This window comes from Balaenoptera acutorostrata, chromosome 2 (genome assembly GCF_949987535.1).
Source record: "Balaenoptera acutorostrata chromosome 2, mBalAcu1.1, whole genome shotgun sequence".
Classification (NCBI taxonomy): domain Eukaryota; kingdom Metazoa; phylum Chordata; class Mammalia; order Artiodactyla; family Balaenopteridae; genus Balaenoptera; species Balaenoptera acutorostrata.
In genome coordinates, this window is record NC_080065.1 from 135,113,122 (window position 1) to 135,133,161 (window position 20,040).

General features: G+C 50.7%; 1 protein-coding gene and 1 long non-coding RNA gene across 2 annotated transcripts in view; both read right to left on the bottom strand.

Annotated features, from left to right (window-relative positions):
• Positions 1 to 502: 502 nt before the first annotated feature.
• On the bottom strand, positions 503 to 7,496 carry ARSI (arylsulfatase family member I). The gene is made up of 2 exons (XM_007188646.2): positions 6,668 to 7,496; positions 503 to 2,094 (listed from the first exon to the last, which is right to left on the bottom strand). The coding sequence occupies exons 1-2, from the start codon at positions 6,982 to 6,984 to the stop codon at positions 690 to 692; spliced, it is 1,722 nt and encodes a 573-aa protein (XP_007188708.1). The 5' UTR covers positions 6,985 to 7,496; the 3' UTR covers positions 503 to 689.
• Positions 7,497 to 13,617: 6,121 nt separating this feature from the next.
• The window catches only part of LOC103017767 (uncharacterized), a 29,432-nt gene continuing 23,009 nt past the window's right edge, over positions 13,618 to 20,040 (bottom strand). The window contains exons 3-5 of the long non-coding RNA XR_451578.2: positions 19,796 to 19,893; positions 19,383 to 19,625; positions 13,618 to 13,862 (exon numbers count right to left, since the gene is read on the bottom strand). This is a non-coding gene — a long non-coding RNA (uncharacterized LOC103017767). The remainder of the gene's footprint in view (positions 13,863 to 19,382; positions 19,626 to 19,795; positions 19,894 to 20,040) is intronic.

The window sequence follows — 20,040 nt, forward strand, 5'->3', positions numbered from 1 at the left end:
GTAGAACCCAGATGTCCTGATTGTTGGTGCCCGGCTCTTTTCACAGCTTGATCCTGCAGGAGCTAACAGCCATGCCCAGTCCTCCCCTCCCCTCCCAGGAAGAGGAGCTCACCACCACTGCTCCCGCCACTAGTCTGTTCCCAGGGCTAGCCCAGGCCACATGAAGATCCAGGAAGGTCACCCCCGGGTCCCTGCACCTCCACCCTCAGCACTCAGGGGGTCCCTTCAGAGAGCAGCCGCATCACCACGCCTCGGCTGGGGTCCAGGCCTGGAGCTGCCTCCAGGTGGTCCCTCACCCAAGAAGTACCACAGAGGTCCAGGGTTCAAGAGCAAGGCCTTAAGTGAGCCAGGAGGTGACAAAGTTGATGGGAACTCCACCACAGCCCCAGGCACCAGGTCCACACCACAGAGCGACAAAGCTATTAGAGCTCATTCTCCAGATGAGGAAACTGAGGCCCAGAGAGCTCATGCAGGTCACTCGAGGTCACAGAGCAAGTCAATGGAGAGGTGGGACTGGGACCCAGGGATCCCAGTCTAGTTTATTCTCTCCCGACTCCTAAACCAAGCTCCCCAGCCTTCAACTGAGGCAACTGAGGAGCCCTACACCCTCCATTTCCCTGCAGATGAGGTCTTGACCTGGGGCCCCTCGCTGGTGAGGACCAGGGCCAGGCTTGCGTGGGGAAGGATCATCAGATCCGGTGGGACATTAGTCTGGTGTTGAGTTTACGGAAAAAGGATCGCAGCTTGCAAATCTTGCATTTTTTCTTACGGTGCCCTCGGGAAAGGCTTCGAGCCCTGCCTTCCTCCTCTTCTTCATCTTCTTCCTCATCGCTGGCCCAGGGCCCCCAAGCACCCCCATTAAAGTCAGGATGGGCTCGGGGATTCTCAGCCGGGTAGCGCACAGGGATGGCTGTGCGATTATAGTCCACCAAGCGGGCCAGCAGGGCTCGGACCACATCCGGCCGCTGGCCAGCGAGGTCCTCCCGTTCGTAGGGGTCAGCACTGATGTTGAAGAGCCACACAGCCTGGCGGGCGCTGGCCATCCGCTCCAGGTTCCACCAGCTGCCGGGGAAGGCAGCCAGTGTCTGGGGTGGGATCCAATCGCCATAGCCCGGATCTCCCGTCAGCAGCTTCCACTCGCCCACGCGGATGGCGGCCTGCACAGCAGTGTTCCAGATGCCGAAGCCACCCTCCAGGGAGCCATGCCGGGCGTGGTTGTAGAGCGGGTCAATGTTGTGCAGGATCTCTGTGCGTGGCGAGGCCCGGCCCTCGCTGATGGCTGGCCACACGTCATAGCCGTCCAGCCCATCGGCCGCCGAGGCGGTGCCACCTGCCAGACCCACCAGGGTCGGGTACCAGTCAGTGATGTGCACCAGTGCCCGGCTTGTCCATCGCTTTCGCTTGAGCAGGGGGCTGTGGACGAAGCCCAGGCCCCGCACGCCCCCTTCCCAGTAAGTGCCCTTGCGTCCTCGCAGCGGCCAGTTGCTGCCCCCCGAGAAGGTCTGGCCACCATTGTCACTGGAGAAGATGATGACACTGTTGTCATAGAAACCATAGCGCTTGAGGGCCCAGGTGATATTGCGCACGGCCTCATCCATGCAGGTCACCATGGCCGCATACTTCCGCCGGGCCACGTTGCCCATGGTGCGGTAGCGGTACAGATACTGGCGAGGGGACTGCAGGGGTGTGTGGACCGCCTGGAAGGCCACATAGAGGAAGAGGGGCCGCCGGGGGCTGTGGCTGGCTAGGATGTGGCTGACGCGCTGGGCATAGAGCAGAGTGGAGTACTGGCCGCTGAGCCCCCAGGCCACACTCTCACCCTCGTGCAGGTCAAAGCCGCACACCCCCGGGCCGTCGCAGTTGTCATAGGTGTAGTAGTCCACGTTGCCTGTGAGCGAGCCCAGGAAGGTGTCAAAGCCCCGGCGGGTGGGCAGGCACTCCTTCCGGTAGAAGCCCAGGTGCCACTTGCCCACCATGTGGGTAGAGTAACCCAGCTCCTGCAGCTTCTGGGGCAGTGTTACCTGGTCCAGGGGCAGGCAGTTGGGCTGCCGAGGACGGATGATGGAATGCTGCAGTCCTGTGTGGATCTGGTATCTGGTGGGAAGAGGGGAGGACACAGAAGGCACCAGTGAGCCAGGAACCACTGCTCTGGCCACCCAACCCCCAACACTCACCCTGAGGTAGGCTCTGATCCAAGCGCTACCAGTAAGCAAAGTAACAGTAACCAGTAGGTGTTATTAAATGTGCCAAGCACTTCAAATGCATTATCTCATTGAATCCTCGAAATCAACTGAAGCAGGTATCATTGTCATCTTACAGATGAGGAGGAGAAAGCTCAGAATGGTTAAGCCACCCGTGCAGTATCACACAGCTAGGAAGTTGGGGAGTTAAGAGTTGAACCCAGGCTAATCATGACAACGACAATAATAAAAGCTGACACCAAGCACTTGCTGTATGCTCAGCATTGTGCTAAGCCCTTTATAGGAATTATCTCACTAAATCCTCACCGTAACCTAGGGGGTGCCTATCGTTATTATTATTCCCATCTCCCATATAAGAAAACTGAGGCTCAGTAAATTAAGTCATTTGTCCAGTGATTCACACAATTAGTAACTGGAGTTGGGATCTGTATCCCCAGCAGTCTGACTCCAGGTTTCAGAGTCCCTACACTCTAAGCCACTAACTTGCCATGGGGCCTGGAGCAAGTCTTCCACTCCCAAGAAAACTCCTATTCACTCTTAAATGCCCAGCCCAAATGCTACCCTCACTGTAAAGGTTCTCAGTTTCTCACTCAAAGAATGAGTCACTTTTGCTTCTGGGTTCCCACAGCATTTAGTACAAATCTTCATTGGTCCAACTTGGCCATAGGATTCTACTCAGTCATCTGTACATGCTCTTGGGCCCAATGATATTTAATGAGACTGTCCCTTACTCTTCCTTGTATTCCTAGCATTCAGGTGATGTTTCAAGGACACTCAAATACAAAATGAATGAATGAAGAATGGCCCTCAAAGGATTTTAGAGCCAGAAGGGACCCAAGTCATTTTCTAGTTTATTCACCTCAACTTAAAAAGAAACTAAGGTCCAGAGGAGGGGAAAGACCTTGCCCAATGTCACTTAGTGGTCAGGAGCAGAGCCAGGACCTGAACATAAATCCAATCAGAGTCCAAGCACAGACCCTCTTCTGGCAAACTAGGCTGCCACTTCTCTTCCCCCACGGCGGCCTCAGTTTGTCACGTGTAGGAGTGAGTTGGTTGGAATGGGACACCTCTAAAAACCTTCCAGTTCCCACATTTTATGAGACCAGTTCTCATGTGCCTGCCCACAAGTTTATGTGGCCCCTAGATCCAGGTCACTCACACAGGCTAACACCCTGAGGCAGGAGCAAATGGTTAACAGAACTCTGCATTCCTCGTTTATTCATTCATATCCCATTCCTTCTGTGGTCAAGGCACCCATGTGATCTGCTTAGGGTGTCTTGCCTTTACTCAAGTCTTACAAGTCCCAAACTAAATAAGAAGCCTGGAACTTCACACGTGTATTAGAACTCCACACGTTTTTCTCACTCCCGGGCATCAAAGTCAAGCCCAGACCTAAATTCCTGACAACTTTAAGCCAGGCACTGGGGTGGGTTTCTCTGTTTTGGTTTCCATATCTTAAAGCTGTTTTGCTGGGCTTCCCTGGTGGCGCAGTGGTTAAGAATCCGCCTGCCAATGCAGGGGACATGGGTTCGAGCTCTGGTCCGGGAAGATCCCACATGCCGCAGGGCAACGAAGCCCGTGCATCACAACTACTGAGCCTTGCTCTAGAGCCCGCGAGCCACAACTACTGAAGCCCCCGCGCCACAACTACTGAAGCCCCCGTGCCTAGAGCCTGTGCTCTGCAACAAGAGAAGCCACCGCAATGAAAAGCCCGCGCACCGCAACGAAGAGTAGCCCTCGCTCACCGCAACCAGAGAAAGCCCGCGCACAGCAACGAAGACCCAACGCAGCCAAAAAATAAAATAATAAAAAAAAAAAAAAAAAAAAAAAGAGTTGGAGCCTGTTGGCCCCGCTGCTTCACTGCTGGGGTGAGTTGAATTGTGTCCCTCTCCAAAAGTGACCGCAAAAAAAAAAAGCTGTTTTGGTTGTTAGCTATCATTAGCTACTACTGCCATTTATTTATTTATTTATTTATGGCTGTGTTGGGTCTTCGTTGCTGTGCTCGGGCTTTCTCTAGTTGTGGCGAGCGGGGGCTACTCTTTGTTGCGGTGTGCGGGCTTCTCATTGTGGTGGCTTCTCTTGTTGCGGAACACAGGCTCTAGGCAGGAGGGCCTCAGTAGTTGTGGCACATGGGCTCAGTAGTTGTGGCTCGTGGGCTCTAGAGTGCAGACGCAGTAGTTGTGGTGCATGGGCTTAGTTGTGGAATCTTCCCGGACCAGGGCTCGAACCCGTGTCCCCTGCATTGGCAGGCAGATTCTTAACCACTGCGCCACCAGGGAACTCCCACTACTGCCATTTTTAACACTATATGCCGCACACACTATTTCACTTACTTTGCATAAGAAACCTACAGTGAAGACTGCTATTAGCTCCATTCTACAGGTGATGAAACTGAGACTCCCAAAAGTGCAGCAACGGGCCCAAGTTCAGACAGCTGGCAAGCAGTGGAGCTGAGCCTTGAGCCCAGGTCTCTGAGACTCATGCTCAAAATCTCTCAGTGACGTGGCCTCTGCAGACCTCAGTCAAGCTAATGAACGATCAGATTTGATACAGGAAGTACCCTAGGCCCCTGAGTCACAGCGAGCCTCTCTTCATAGGGGCTGGGCACCATGGAACACTGGTTCCTAAAGTGGGTGGGCCAGCTAAGTCACCGCAGCCTGTCTGCAAGTGAGTAACGCAGGAAACTGTCTCTCTCCGGCTTTACCAAACACGACTGGATGCACTAACAAATACTAATGAGAGTAATCAGCATCAGTCAGATGGAGCCAGCTGCAGGGGGCGGAGGGCAGACGCTGCCCAGCCACGCTCAGCTAACTTTGCATATTGGGGGAGGGCAGTGCTGAGGGGGCTGGAACGCTGCCCTGCATGCTGTTCATTCCCCTGCTTAAACCAAAAGTCATCTCTCGGAGAGAAATGCAAACATGTGCACAACTCTCAGGAATGCAGATTCCTCCTCCCTCTTCTGGAGGTTGGTCAACACTTGGTCTTTACCATCAGCCCCCATCCCTCAACACTTACACTGGTGTCTCTTCCTCTTTCCTGTTCTCTTTCCCAGTTCCTAGAGCTCAATGCTGAGCAGCAGACGGAAGAAAGAAAAGGCATCCCTTTTGACTCCCAGCTCCAGGGCCCCTCTAAAGCACCTGGCCTCTCAGTCCTCTCTCCTACAGACCCCGAAGTTTGGCACAGGCATCGAGTTTGGCCCTCCCTGATTCTGTGCCTCAGCTTCTCCCATCCAGGAAACAGGGAGACTACGGCTCTGGTTTCTGAGATCACACTAGTGGCTTTTGGGTAGAACTTGGGAGAAAGCACGCCCCATCCAAGGATTAGCTTCAGCCGTGCCAAAGGATTTTCTCCTAAGTGGCCAGCGTTTTGCCTTCTACACACACCCGCACCCCCCCCCCCGCCCGCCTCCTGTTTCCCTGCTCTTTTAATCCTGTAATCCTACCACCTTGCCTGTGGACAACTCCTTATGGAGAAAGCAGCATGTCTCCTTGGGGCCCCCAGCCAACTTGGGAGGATTTTGCAGATGAAAAAACAGAGGCTTTGAGAAATAAAGTGACTAGCCTAAGTCTACATAGGTCACTGCATCCTGTGTGTGTCTTTCTCCTCCACCTATCAACTCCTTGGTTTCCTCCCAATGTTGTCATCAAACAATTTGGGGACCCTAATCCCTCCAGTGACATAGAGGCTGCCATTTATTGATAGCCAAGCAGGTTATATGCAACTGGTTTCATCCTCACCACTCCTTTTCAAGATTTAAAACTGTTCACCCGGGCTTCCCTGGTGGCGCAGTGGTTGAGAATCTGCCTGCCAATGCAGGGGACACGGGTTCGAGCCCTGGTCTGGGAAGATCCCACATGCCGCGGAGCAACTAAGCCCGTGAGCCACAACTACTGAGCCTGCGCGTCTGGAGCCTGTGCTCCACAATAGGAGAGGCCGCGATAGTGAGAGGCCCGCGCACCGCGATGAAGACGAAGACCCAACACAGCAAAAATAAATAAATAAATAAATAAAAGTGAAATTCTGTAAAAAAAAAAAAAAAAAAACAAAACAAAACTGTTCACCCCATTTTATGGACAGGAAAACTGAGGCTTGGAGGAGTTAAGTGATTTGCTCAGAGTCTCAGGGTGTGTAAATAGAAGCAGCACTCAAAGCTAAATGTCAGAGGCTGCCATGTCCCTCTAACAAAGAGATGACCAGATGTCTCCTTCACATGGTGTGGAGTTTGAATGTCCTAGAACATCAGAGGGAGAAGACCCCAAAGATGATCCAACCAATTCAGCGTACAGTAGGGAAACTGAGGCCCATAAAGGGCAAAGGACTTACTAATGATCACAGCCAATTGAGGACAGAACTGGCCGTGAGCCCGAGCTTCCCAGTGGGGGTAATGTCGGTACAAGTGAAACCTACAGCTGGGTTTATTTGGGGCTTGGACCACCAGCATCAGTGGCTTGGGCCATGCCTACCTGCCCGTGAGAAGTTGGCTCCGCGAAGGCGTGCAGATGGGCTGGATATAATAATTCTCCAACTTGACACCCTCGGCTGCCAGCCGGTCCAACGTAGGGGTTTCGATATCTGAGCCATGGTAGCCCACGTCGTGGTAGCCCTGGTCGTCGGTGAGGATGAAGATGATGTGGGGAGGCTGGCGTGGAGCGGCCGAGGGCTGCTCGCCGGCCTCCGCGGGCGCGTCAGCCACTAGGCTCGGCTTGGCCCAGTCCCAGGACAGGTAGCCGAAGCTGAGCAGGCTGACCAGAGAGAAGCCGGTGAGGGCGTGCATCGCCATGCCGGCCCGTGCGTCCCGGCGCGCAGGGCTCCCAGGGCCTCACCGCCTCGCGCGCCCAGGGCGCACGGCCCGCACGCTCTCCGGCCAGCCCACCCGGACACCGCGAGAGCGCTCAGCGTCCCCAGGGGAGGCCCAGCGGCCAGTCCGGGACGGGCTGGACTATGAGGCCGGACCTGCGCGGCCGCAGCGGGGCGCTCTGGGGAGGTCAGGCCCGCGCCGAGCTGCCTCCCGCTGCCTGAGCGCCAGCTCTGCGCCGCCCGTGCTCCCTCTCCCCCAGTTCAGCCAGGCCAGCCTGAGACTTGGTGTGGCGGCTTCCAAAAAGTGCTCTCCACCATCCTCTGACTCCCCTCTTCCTTCTACCCCTCGATTTCTCCCGTCTCCTAATTTCTCTCGCCTCTGCTTTCTCTTTCTCCTCCTCCCGACCCTCCAGCCCCTGGCCCAGCCTCTCGCCCCGCCCTGAGTCCCGAGAACTGTCGGCTCCATAGGGTGGTGGGCAGGACCCCAGCGGGGAAGGGGGAGGAAGCACGGGCTGGGCGGGTCTGTGGGGGACAACGCGGGAGAGAATGCGAAAAAGTTGTAACATCTGCCGGAGCCGAGCCCCAGGTAGAGGGGCGGGGCGTCCAGCGGCGGCTCCGCCCCCGGGCGGGAAGCCCGGGTCGGCTGGGCCCTCTGGCTCCAGCCTCCGCCCTGGCCCAGACTGGGGAAAGGAGGGAGGGGGCTGCTCGGAATTCGATGGAACAGCTCTGGAATGGCCCGGTCGGACATTCCTCGATCATGGAGTCTTAGCTTCTCTGAGTGCCAGTCCTGGAAGGGAGGCGCATAATTTTCTATGCCAAGCCGGTCATTCTACAGCTGGTGAAACTGAGGCCCTGAGATGGCTGGGAACTCGTCTAAATCACGAGCAAGTTGGTGGCTTCTTCCCTGTTGGGGCTAACAGCGGCTGGCTGAGTGGCAGTAGAGACAGCAGTGGAGAGTAGGGACGACTTTGGCAAGCACCGACCTTGGCAAGCACCAGCAATAGGTTCTGGCCTTGCCGGGGGCTTACCTCTCTCCCCAACCCCTCCCCCTCCTCATTCTTCAATTGACAGCTTGAATCTTAGACTGGCAGCCCTAGAATCCCGAGGACAGAAGCTGTTGTATACATCTCGTTCTCCACAGGCTTCAGAAGCTCGATCAGTACGTATTGCAGGGATGAATAGATGAATGGGCCTCAGAGGTCGCCCAGGCCAACACCCACCCAAGGAAATCTCCACAGCAGGGACAGCAAGGTTGGGGAACTCCTGGGCCAGGCAAGTATCACAAATGAGTAAAGCAGAGAGGCCACTGTGTTGGCCGAGGAAGGCAGGGGCTGCATGGAGCAAAAGACCTCAGCCTTGTGTCCAGCTGACTGTTGTCATGCAAGAATGTGGACCAGTGTTTCCAGATCTTCTGATTTTCCGAGAACACCCAAATCCAGATTATTATGAGAAATATTCCAATTGTTAAGAGCTAGTAACTAATTTTAAGTAAATTGAAGCCCTGTACAGGCCAAATCAAACCTATCTGAGGAATATTTTAGGCCATCGGGCGCCTGTTTGCAACTTCCACTCTTCATCATTGTTTTCCAGATTTTAACGAGGCTGTATTTTTTAGTGGGAAAACTGAATTAAACAAAACTAGTTAGGCTTTTTTACTCCCGGAACTTCAATCTTTAATATGCTCATCTCCAAAAGTAGGAGTTGCTAAAACTGTATTTCCCAATTTTATGTGACTGAGGACCCTCTTTTTCACAGAGCTTCTCCAAGAACCAGTGTTTTGGGAACTTTGAAACACAAAGACTGCCCAGGTGGGTCTTCTCTCCCAGCATCTTTCCCCTGCCAATATTCTGCCGTGTTCCCTTCCCTTTTCTTTAAAACCACTGTGTGTGGGGAAAGAAACCAGACCTCCAAAATAGCAGCCCAAGTGAATCTGCATTTCGAAATGAGGGCTGCGTGGGGCTGGCCACTCCTGTTTGCTCAAAGCCCCATATTTAGGATGACCAGATTTATCAGAAGGGAAAACTGAGCCTGTTGTTCTGGCAGAAGAAATGTTGAGGATGGACAGGAAAAATACAGCCTCCTGAGGGGAATGCAGCTAAAATGGTGCTTCCGGAGGCTTCAGCCTGAGGCTGTCCAGGGTGTCAAAGTGGGACAGGTCACAGGAGGTCAGATGGACTTGGGTTTTGTATTCTTTGCATTGTCTGTCCCAGACCTTGGTCAGGAGGAACTGACCAAGTTCCTCCTGAGAAATGGCACAAGGAGAAACAGCAAGGGGCTTGGGGTGGGGATTCAGCCTTGAAGAAATAGGTCCAGGGAGGCCAGCCCACAGGCTGTAGATCTCTGTGGAGCTGCCACAGGGACAAGACAAGCAGAATTTCTGAGAGTTCAAGACCGTGGGCTCTGACATCAGACTGCTTGAGTTCAAATCCTGGCATTTAGTTGAGGTCAGGCCTTGGCCAAATTATTTTGCCTCCCTCAGCCTCAATTTCTTCATCTGTAAAATGGGGTGATAATATAAATGAGACACAACACAGTTCTCAGTAAATGCCCAGCACATAGTAAGCACTTGATGAATGTCAGTGGTTATGATGATTGTTCTCTGTGCTTCTGAGAGAAAAGACTGAGTCCTGTGGGTGAAAGTTACTGGGAAACAGATTTCAGGCCAATTTAAGGGATTACTTGTGTAGGAAATTTGGCAGCTTGCTTAATAAAAGGATGGCAGTGATGGGTGAATCACCATGTGGAGAAGAGTGGGTGGACTCTTGTTCCCCAATATTCACATTTCTTTCAAGAGTCCCTCAGTAATCACTGAAACCCACAGTGGCTTCAGAGGGCTCCATCCCCGCCTCTAATGTTCTAGGGAAATGAACCCTGACCCTTAACTCTTCCTTTAATGCCATTACACAACTGGGCCAGGGTGCAACATTGAAGCCAGACATTTCCAAAGGCTGAGGGATGACAAGGGGGGAAATAAACACACAGAGTAATGTGAATCCAGGTCATGGCACTTTCAGAATGTGGCTCACTCATCTTCCCTTTGTGTTCTCTACCGTATGCCTACCTGTCCTCTTCCCTGGGAAAATGTCCATCAGCCCTACCCCATCCAGGTAGATCTCAAGCACTCCAAGATGTCTTAAGTTCAGACCCAAGAAGTAAGGCTCAGAGAAACAGAAGTCCCTTCTCCAGCTAAACCAGCCTTTGCAGTTTCTATCTCAGTATCCAAGATGATTCCAAGATGATTGACAGCAGGAATATCCACAGGGAAGTTCCATTCCCCCTTTCGCATAGGTGCACACATACGCCATACCCCCCAAAGGACACCTACATTAACACCCTACTAGAAGCCTAACACATGCACACGAAATGCAGATCAGATGTGGCAGGGGTGTGGTGTTGTTACTTGCTGTTGGAGATTTCCATTGATGAAATCAGACTTTAAAAAGCACTGAGTTCCTCATTACTGGAACTATGCAAGAAGGGGAAAAAGTGCCCGTCTGTCCAGGAGGTAATAGGAGAGATTCCTGAACTAAAATGGGGAGCAAAGCTAAAGGACTTTGAAAGTTCTTTCCAACTTGAAAATGTTATGATTCTAATTATTTATTCCCAGAAAATTTTTTAGGACACAGAGATATAAAAGTGAAGCACAGGTGAGTCTTTTTTGTGCCTTTGTCTTTCATTGCTGTGCATGGTATGTGTGTGTGTATTTGTGTAGGGGGCTGTGTGTGTGTAGGTGTGTGTGTATTTGTGTAGGTGTGTATGTGTGTAGGTGTGTAACTGTGTATGTTATGTTTGGCGGTCTTTGAAGTAAAATTATCTCAGTACAGTTATTATTTCCTTCTGACTTAATTGACCTTGGCAAAGATCTTATGTACAGATCATGCATGTTGTCATCCTCTGGAAGTCAATTTGTCTATGCTGGACCAAATCAAGGAGCTACAAGAAAACATAAAAGGCCTCTGGACAGACAAAAATGTCACAGAGTTCAATCCCTTAACTTAGAGTAGAGCTCCTCAGGCCTTCCTCACTCCAAGCCTACTGACTCTTACTTCATACACAATTCTTATAAGGCTAATGATTTCATTTGCCAGCCCAAGAATATTGCAAGCAGCTCAGAGGGAATACATAAGAAGGTGGCATGAGGCACCTGCCTGTTTTACAGTAATACAGTTTCATAGTGAAAACATTAGGGAGAAACAAAAGAACAAACATAAAATCAGACTGATGAGTTCCCAAAGCCTGGGAGTTTGGGACCATTTGATGCAGAAGCAAAGAGCCGTATCTACCCAAACAGAACCAAGGGCATCACCAGATCACAACCCAGCACAGAAATGAATGACGGGTCGCCCTCCAGAGTTTAAATCCTGTTCGGGATCCTCTTTTGAAGAAAGCTGGGGAAGGCATCAACTATTTTTTCCATCCAAAATGGTTACTATGACAAGTTCATGGTGTAAGCTCAGCTTCCATGGCAGAATATCCTCCCAGAATTTGCAGGCTCAGGAGGCAGTGCCTTCTGCAGTGCTTCCGTGGTGGCGCTGAGGATCGTGCACAGCTGTGATGCTGGAGGTCAGGCTCAGCAACCATAGAGCATGATCCCCAGGGACAGGTCGAGCTCATCCACCTCCTGCCTCCTCCTCACTGCCCTCAGATGCCAACATTATGTTCCCTGCACTTCAAGCCCCGTAAGCCTCTGTAGCTTGAAAGGGTGAGTGGCCCTCGGGAAAGCAGCACACCAAGTGGGAGCACAGAAATTCCCTTTCTGACAGTTGGGCTGTATCCTCCTACTGAGGAGTAAAGACCTCCCGCAAGAGAAGATTCCACAGGTGCCCTTGTTCACCTCATCTAGTAACCACTGGTTCTCGCCTTAACCCCCATGCTCTCGACTAGTGCATCATTCATTATAATTAATTAATGATTAATGGTAAGGTCAGAGGTGTTTAAGAAAGCTAGGATGGCTGCCCTATGGAGAATGTATTGCCAGGGCCCCAGTTAAGGGTGCATGTGAGAAGTCCAGGTAGAGACCGGCCTGCCGAGGTAAGCCGTTCTCCCCAGTGGGCAGGCTGAGGCCCGGTTCTTGCTGGATATTGCTGTATTTGGGCAAAATGGTTCTGGGAGGAAAAGTGCTTTCCTCCTTGATGCTGGGGCAGCCCCTTTAGCATTTCCGGGGGGGACACACATTCCCCTGACCCCTGCTTCCAGGCCCTCTTGGTGGTCTCGCTGAGTGCCCCTTGTCTGTCAGAATCCCATATCAGACATCTGAGCCTGGAGTGGCAAGAGCCCGGGCACCCAAAGCCCCTTGCCTTTAACCCTTCACGGGGCTCTGGCCCTGGGCATTTCAATGGCTCCTTTCTCTGGAGCTCAATGAAACATTCTTCCGAGTAGATTATTGAAAGCAGAGCTCTGGATACACAATGGGCGCTCTGTGCTCACAGCCACTGCCCAATCTGTTTGCCCAGCCCGACTGCAGCCTCCCCCCTCCACACACCATCCACCCTCCACCCATCCGACCCCAGCCCCACCTCAGGGCCAGCTCGCTAGAGGGAGGCCCTATGAAAGGACTTGTTCTCCACCTTCTCAGAAGTTCCCGCTGTGGCCTCTGCCAGCCTTGGGCAGAATTAGCCTAACGTGTCCCAGGCTTGCCTCCAGCCCATCCATCCACCTATCTGAGGCTCTGCCCACTTTGATGTCCAGAGGCTTCTGTCCTTGCTGGTCAGCTGAAGTTTCTCTCTTTCTCACACATATACATATGCGCGCATGCGCACACACACACACACACACACACACACACATCAGATGGGACTTTCAAAGAAAGAGGTGAAGTCTCAAGAGAATCAGATGGAGAGTGGGGGGCCACTGAGATCCAGATAAATGGAGGGGCTCCTAAAAGAGAGGATGCCCTTCGCCCACCCCAGGGCTCCAAGTTCCTTGCAGGTTCAGGGACGGCAAGAGTGTTCGGGTTAAATGTGAGACGTTGGAACCAGATTGCCTGTGTTCCAGCCCAGTTCTGCCATTTGCTAGTTGTGTGACTTAGTTATCTGAGTTAACCTCTTGGTACCCCAGTTTTCTTATTTGTAAAATGGAAATAATAATAGTACCCACCTCATAAACTTGTTGTCAGGATCACAGCAGACAAGGCAAGTGAAACTCTTAGCACAGTGCCTGGTGCATAATAAGCTCTCGAGAACAGATAGCTATTGTTATTATTGTTACTATACTTAGATTCTATTGTCATTATACTTAGATTCTATTGTCATTATATTTAGAGTCTATTCCTACAAGTGTACAGCCTCAGGGACAAAAATCCACATTCTGCTGATCAAGTCATTCCTTTCCTCCAAAATTTTCAATGGCTACCAACCGTCTGCAGTAAAAAATCCAGCTCCTTGGCCTGGCACTTAGGGGTAGAACTTTGATTTCCTCCTTCATTATAGTCACTGGATACATGGAAGGTAAATAAGTCCCATCACTATATTACGGTTGTCATGGTCATCGTCTATTGTACTACTTAGAGAAACTGGATTTTAGCACAAATTTATAAGGTGACCCTGCCTGGGGGAACAAAAAAACCCTGAATCAATACCAAATTGAAATTCAGAAGTAATAATAATAATAGCTTCCATTTATTGAACATCTACTATGTGCCTGGTACCATACATGACACTTTATATCCATTATCTCACAATTCTCATGTAGTCCTATGATGTAGGTAAAATTATTACCATCATCTTACAGAGGAACTGAGAAGCAAAGAAGGAGTAAATAATTTGCGGGACTTCCCTGGAGGTCCAGTGGTCAAGACTCCGCACTTCCACTGCAGGGGGTGCAGGTTCAATCCCTGGTCAGGGAACCAAGACCCCGCATGCCCTGTGGCGTGGCCAAAAAAAAAAAAAAGAGTAAGTAATTTGCCCAGGGTCACACAGCTGAGATGTGTCGGCACCAGGATTTGAGCCTGGGTCTAAAATCTAACACCTGCTATATTAAATACCAAACCATTCTCCCTCCCATTAGAGACACCAGGCCCGCCAATAGTGTCTTTACTTCCATTTTTCCCTCTGCACTAGAGTGGTTAAATATCAACTCTCCCAATGTACTTGGAATGCCCTGGCAGTCCCGGGGCCCCTGGGAGGTCTGAATGGGCCTGGAAATGTCACAGATACATACTCTGGGAGGCTCCCTCACATCAACATCCCAGGTGGAGCTGCCTCCTGAATGGCTTCACCCCTCAGGCCCCGAGGGAGATGGGAGCCACCTTAGAAGCCTGTTCTCAGGCCTGTTCCCTGCCCTCAAACCCCTGTCCCTGAGGCCCCACTGCTGGCTCCAGTAGCTTCAGGATATTCCAAAGCCCTTCATGACAGAGGCTTCCCCTGGCTGTCTATCTTCTCAGAACCAGATGTCACCTGTCAGCTCTGCTTCCCTGTGAAACAAGTCAGCCTCTCAGGGCAGCAATCTTGCTGGGCTGTTTCTTCTCGGGGACAGCACAATGCAGCCCCCGCTGCCTCCTGGCCTTGGCTAGACAGCTCGAAGGCAGGGATGCTCACTAATGACAAGAATGAAGCTTGCCTCTGTTCCCATGGCAACTGTGGCCCTCCACTTAGTCGATCACTTTTTGAAGCTCCTGCTGGTGTGAAAGTTATTTTGCAAAGAAATGCTTAACTCTTATCCAGGAACTCTGTTCCGGGTCTTCAGATCCTTCCAGGTCCCTTATAAAGTTGACTTTCTCTTTCCTCCCTTTATTGAAGTCCTTTCATCTTTAAAGCTCAGCTCAAATCCTACCTCTTCTAAGAGACCTTTCCAGACTCCCTCACCCCTCCCCTCCCCACGTGGAGTCTATCTCTTGCTCCCCACACTCCCCTGGGGCGTGCTTATGGCTTTATTAGATCACAGTCTGCCTGTTTCACAGTTATTTATGTGTCTCCTTCTGAGCCCCTGGTGAGTGATCAGCCCATAGTAGGTACTAAACAAATATTTGTCTGAATTTATTTGAATTTCCCTTTCAGGGTTTTTAAAAATTACTATTATTAACAGTACAGACCATTACTAATAATCCCTTATGCTTGTAAAATTATTTATAGTTTATATATAACTTCATGCTTGAGGGCACTGCTTTAAACCCCAGCTCCACCTTTGCTAGCTGTGTGACAGTGTACAAGCCCTGGAAATGCTCTCAACCGGCTTCTCATCAGTAAAATAGATTGTTGTAAATATTAAAATAAGTGCGTAGGGACTCCCCTGGTGGCGCAGTGGTTAGGAATCCGCCTGCCAATGCAGGGGACACGGGTTCAATCCCTGGTCCAGGAAGATCCCACGTGCTGTGGAATAACTAAGCCCGTGCGCCACAACTACTGAAGCCTGCACGCCACAACTACCGAGGCCCACATGCCTAGAGCCCATGCTCCGCAACAAGAGAAGCCACCACAATGAGAAGCCCACACGCCGCAATGAAGAGTAGCTCCCGCTCGCCGCAACTAGAGAAAGCCCACGTGCAGCAACGAAGACCCAATGCAGCCAAAAATAAATAAATAAAATAAATTTATAAAAAATAAAATAAAATAAAAGTGTAAAAGGTTTACTTAGCACAGGGCCAGATACCTGGTGGTGCTTCAATAAATGTTAGCTGTTATCATTTTTGTGGGGTCTCATTTGGACCCCACAAAAGCTCTAGGATATGAAGAAGGGCAGGGCTTTTGTCAGTGTTATCATCAATGACACACGAAGAGACTGAGCTCAGAGAGGGGAAGAGTTGCCTAAATGTTCAGACATCAGGTGAGTGCTGTGGTGGGCACCTGCTGTCTGCCTTGGAGCCACTGCCCCTCTCCTGGAAGCAGAACCCAGATTTCCCTTTGCAGAATTACTCCTCTCCACTGGTGTCAACTCCAGGGACAGGCTTGGACACTCGGAGCATCAGATGTCCCTCTGCCACAGTGATTAGTTCAGGGATGGACAAGGGGTCCAAGTCTGTCCAATGAGACTCGAGTCTGAGATTTTTGTTTGAATTTTTGAGAACAAGATTGTCTCTTTTCTGCTGAAATATAAGCCTGGACCTGCCTGGGGCTAACCCTGACAGAGGAAAGCAAAGTGCAGAGGCAGAGGCAGACGGACCCATAATAACAGCATCTGAGCATGCGAATCCTGAAGCTAGAACCCCCCTGGATGTGAGTGACGTGAACCAATACGGTCTTCCTCATGCCAGTTTGCATTGATGTCTGTCACTTGCACCTGAACAAGTACCAGCTATTGCTCCTCCACACAGAAGTCAAGGATCTCTTTATCCCATTCATTCACTCAACAAACACTTATTGCCATCCACTCAGCTGGCCTGAGGCTACAGTGGTGGAGAGGATAACACCAGGCTCTCTGGGAGTTAATAGTCTATTGTCATCTCACTTCACATATGAAGAGACTGAGGCTCGGGGAGGGGGACGCCCCAAAGTATGTGTCCTTCAGATGATTTAGAGGACCAAGACCCTGAGTGAAGCTGGGCAGGAGCTGAGGCAGGCAGCTGGGACTTGTCAGTTACCAGCAGGACTGGTTTAGGGAGTCATGAGTTTCTGCTCATCCCAGGTCAAAGCAAGAAGTTTCTGGGCCCAGGCCAGAGGCTGGATGCAGAGGCTGAGGCTCTGGTTGCCTGGGCTCAGAGCTCCAGGCAGGTGACAGTTTCCTGGGAGGAGCATGGCTCTGAGATCTGACTTGGGGGATTTGACTCCCACGCTCTTGGCTTAATGGACAACTTCTCCTTTTGAGCTGGAACTCTGATTGTTAAAGGCTCTCCAGCAACAAGATTATCTTGGGAGGAAAAATCTGGGAGGAGGCTTCTTCTCCCAGGAGTTTTCAGTACATTTTTCAAAAGGAAGGGCCCCACTTTCGGGCCTAAGCTGTGGCTAGTTTTTCTACTTTATCCGATGACTCACGCCTGGGAAAACCCAGTCTCTCCAGGGCTGGGTCCCTCAGGGAGGCTGTGATGTCTAGAAGTTGGATTTCCACTCAGCTTGCTTAATCTGTCTCTGCCTCATCCGTGTCTAGCACAGGGTCTGGCATACAGTAGATGAATAAGTTTTTCTCAAATGAATGTTTGTGGGATTTTTTAAGAGGGAGAGTGGTGCCCATTCTGAGGCAGACTGACCATAAAACTAGTACAGCATAAGCTTCAGGATCCCTTGCTGGCACGGGCCCTTCCCTAAGCTCCGGGAGGGGCCCTAGCAATGTGTTCACATGGTCATATGCTTCTGTAACATTTGCACAAGTCATTTTAACTGCAAAGGGTTGAGATCACTGACTCCACTCTGACCTCCTTCCTCACTGTCATATTTTCCTCCTGTCAGATGGCTTTAGAATGGCTGTGGCATTTTGGGGTCTGGCTAAGGGGAAGGTAAATTGGGAAAACATTTAGTCTGTATTTGGTGGCTGTGTAGGTTCCATGTATAGTTAAGTCAGCTGTCTGTGTATGTAAATGCCTTCGGGACCCTCTTTCTGTCCACTGAGCCAGTTCACCTGTCCAAAGGTGCAGGCTCAGAGCTCACACAGTGATGCGAACGTGTCCCCCTGTATCTGGCAACAGAATTATGTGTCTGAATAAGTGAAGTTTGAAATCTAAGGAGCCAGAAACTAGGCTGTGGAAAATTCTACCAATTATCAGGCCTGTCCAATTTTAAGTAGAGGATTTGGTGCTCAGAGATACTTAGACAAAATGGAAGTTATTTCCTGTCAGCAATATTCTCTATAAAACAGTTCATACAATTAGAAATGTACCATAACCTTTTACTTCCTTTTGATGAGTATCATGTTGTCAGTGGGTTGAATTGTGTCCCTCCAAAAAGATATGTTGAAGCCCTAATCCCCAGTACCTCAGAATGTGACCTAATTTGGAAAAACAGGTTATAGGGGTTCTCAAGTTAAAATTAGGTCAATAGGATGGGACCTACCCCAATATGACCAGTGTCCTTATACAAAGGGGAAGTTGGATACAGAGACACAAACACAGGGAAGACCCCAGGTAAAGATGAAGGCAGAGATTGGGGTACAGCATCTACAAGCCAAGGAACACAGAAGATGGTCAGCAGAGCACCAGAAGCCAGGAGAGAGGCCTGGGCAGATTCTCCTTCACAGCCCTCAGAAGGAACAACCCTGCGGACACTTGATTTCAGACTTCTAGCCTCCAGAAATGGGAGACAATAATACAATACATTTCTGGTGTTTAAGCCACCCAGTTTGTGTTACTTTGTTATGGCAGCCCTGGTGAACTAATACACATGTGGAATAGAATTTGCCAGAAGACCTGTGTCTGTACTCCACAAACCTGGAGCAGTACCACAAACAGTGAGTACATCCCTGTGTGAAGTCCCATGTTTTATGCATTCCAACTATCAGAAACTAAAAAGAAAAATGCAATTAACCATGCAAGAGGGACTTCCCTGGTGGCTCAGTGGTTAAGAATACGCCTGCCAATGCAGGGGACACAGGTGCAAGCTCTGGTCCGGGAAGATCCCACATGTGCCACAACTACTGAGCCTGCACTCTAGAGCCCGCGAGCCACAACTACTGAAGCCCCCGCACCTAGAGCCCGTGGTCCGCAACAAGAGAAGCCACTGCAATGAGAAGCCCGCGCACTGCAACGAAGAGTAGCCCCCGCTCACCGCAACTAGAGAAAGCCCGTGCGCAGCAACGAAGACCCAACACAGCCAAAAATAAATTAATTAATTAATTAATTAATTTAGAAAAACATGCAAGAGGAAAGAGTGGATTACCTTTCCATTTTCTCTATAGAAAACGATTACAAAGTCGTTTTCCTATCCTCCTAAGAGTATACCTAAGTTGGCACCTGTGGCCTGCCCTCATTCCCTAAATAATACACTGCTCTGGCCATCCAGAACTTTCTCCCATTGCCCACAACTAGGACTTCCCTACCTCCACCCCTGGGGCCCTCATCCTGGGGCCAGTGTGTGCTCCCCAGATCCTGTTTAGAAAAACAACCAGCTGGGCTCTGTTTCCATGGGCCCAGATCACAGATTTGAGATTCTGAAGAACGAAGGGGTCAGAATGGCCTGGACCCTACCTCTGAAACCACCTTTCCCCATCATTTTCCATCCCTTTTCCCTACCCAGAAAACAAAATTGGAGTTATTTCCTCTTAGAACCTGAAGGAACATTGCCTTTATGTTTGGCCACAGACGTGCTGTCTCCATTACCCTGTGAAAGGCCATCTAAACATTGGCAATTCTGCTGGGTTTTTCTTTCCACCTTTTCCTCTTCCTACCACCCCAACCCGGCACCCCTACCCCCTGCCCCCGGTCTGGCCTCCAGCCTCCCTTCCATTTTCCCAGCTCCACAGTGTCCTCAGAAGAACCCCTGCCCTCTTCTCCCCTCTAACCCACCTCCCACCCGCCCTTACCACCAGTCTCCTTGGCTGACTCTTTCATTAGAGGATCAGCCAGCGTCACATTTTCCTTAGGGTCTGTCTGGGCTCTTGGCTAAGGACCTGGGGAGCAGCAGAGGGAGCTTTTGGTTGAGCGGTTTGGCTGCAGGGTCCAGGTGGCTCCCGATGTAGAGGGCTGCATCTGGAGCACCCTCAAGCACAGCTTGAGCCATCAAGATTCTGAACTCAGCACTGAGAAGAGGGTATCAGTCAGGACGCCTGGGGGGACAGAAACCCAAGCGGCCAGCTTAGGCAAGACTTGCGTAACCACGAGGATGGAGGTGGGATGGAGGGGAGCTTCAGGGATGACTTGCATTTTTCCCATCTTTTGCCTTTTCCCTTCTGTGGGTGTCATTTTCGTTATTCCAGACAAGTAGCCCCAGACTCACCAGGAAGAGATTCAGAGCCAGTCTTTCCTGGTCCAAGTTAAGAAGTCCTAGAGACTTTGTAGATATATTGTGAATAGGAGTGTAAAATGGCACAGCCACTGTGGGAAACAAAAAGTTAAACATAGAATTACCACATGACCCAGCAATTCCACTCCTAGCTGTATACCCCTAAAGATTGAAAACAGGGACTCAAACATATACTTGTACATGAATGTTCATAGCAGCACTATTCACAATAGCCAAAA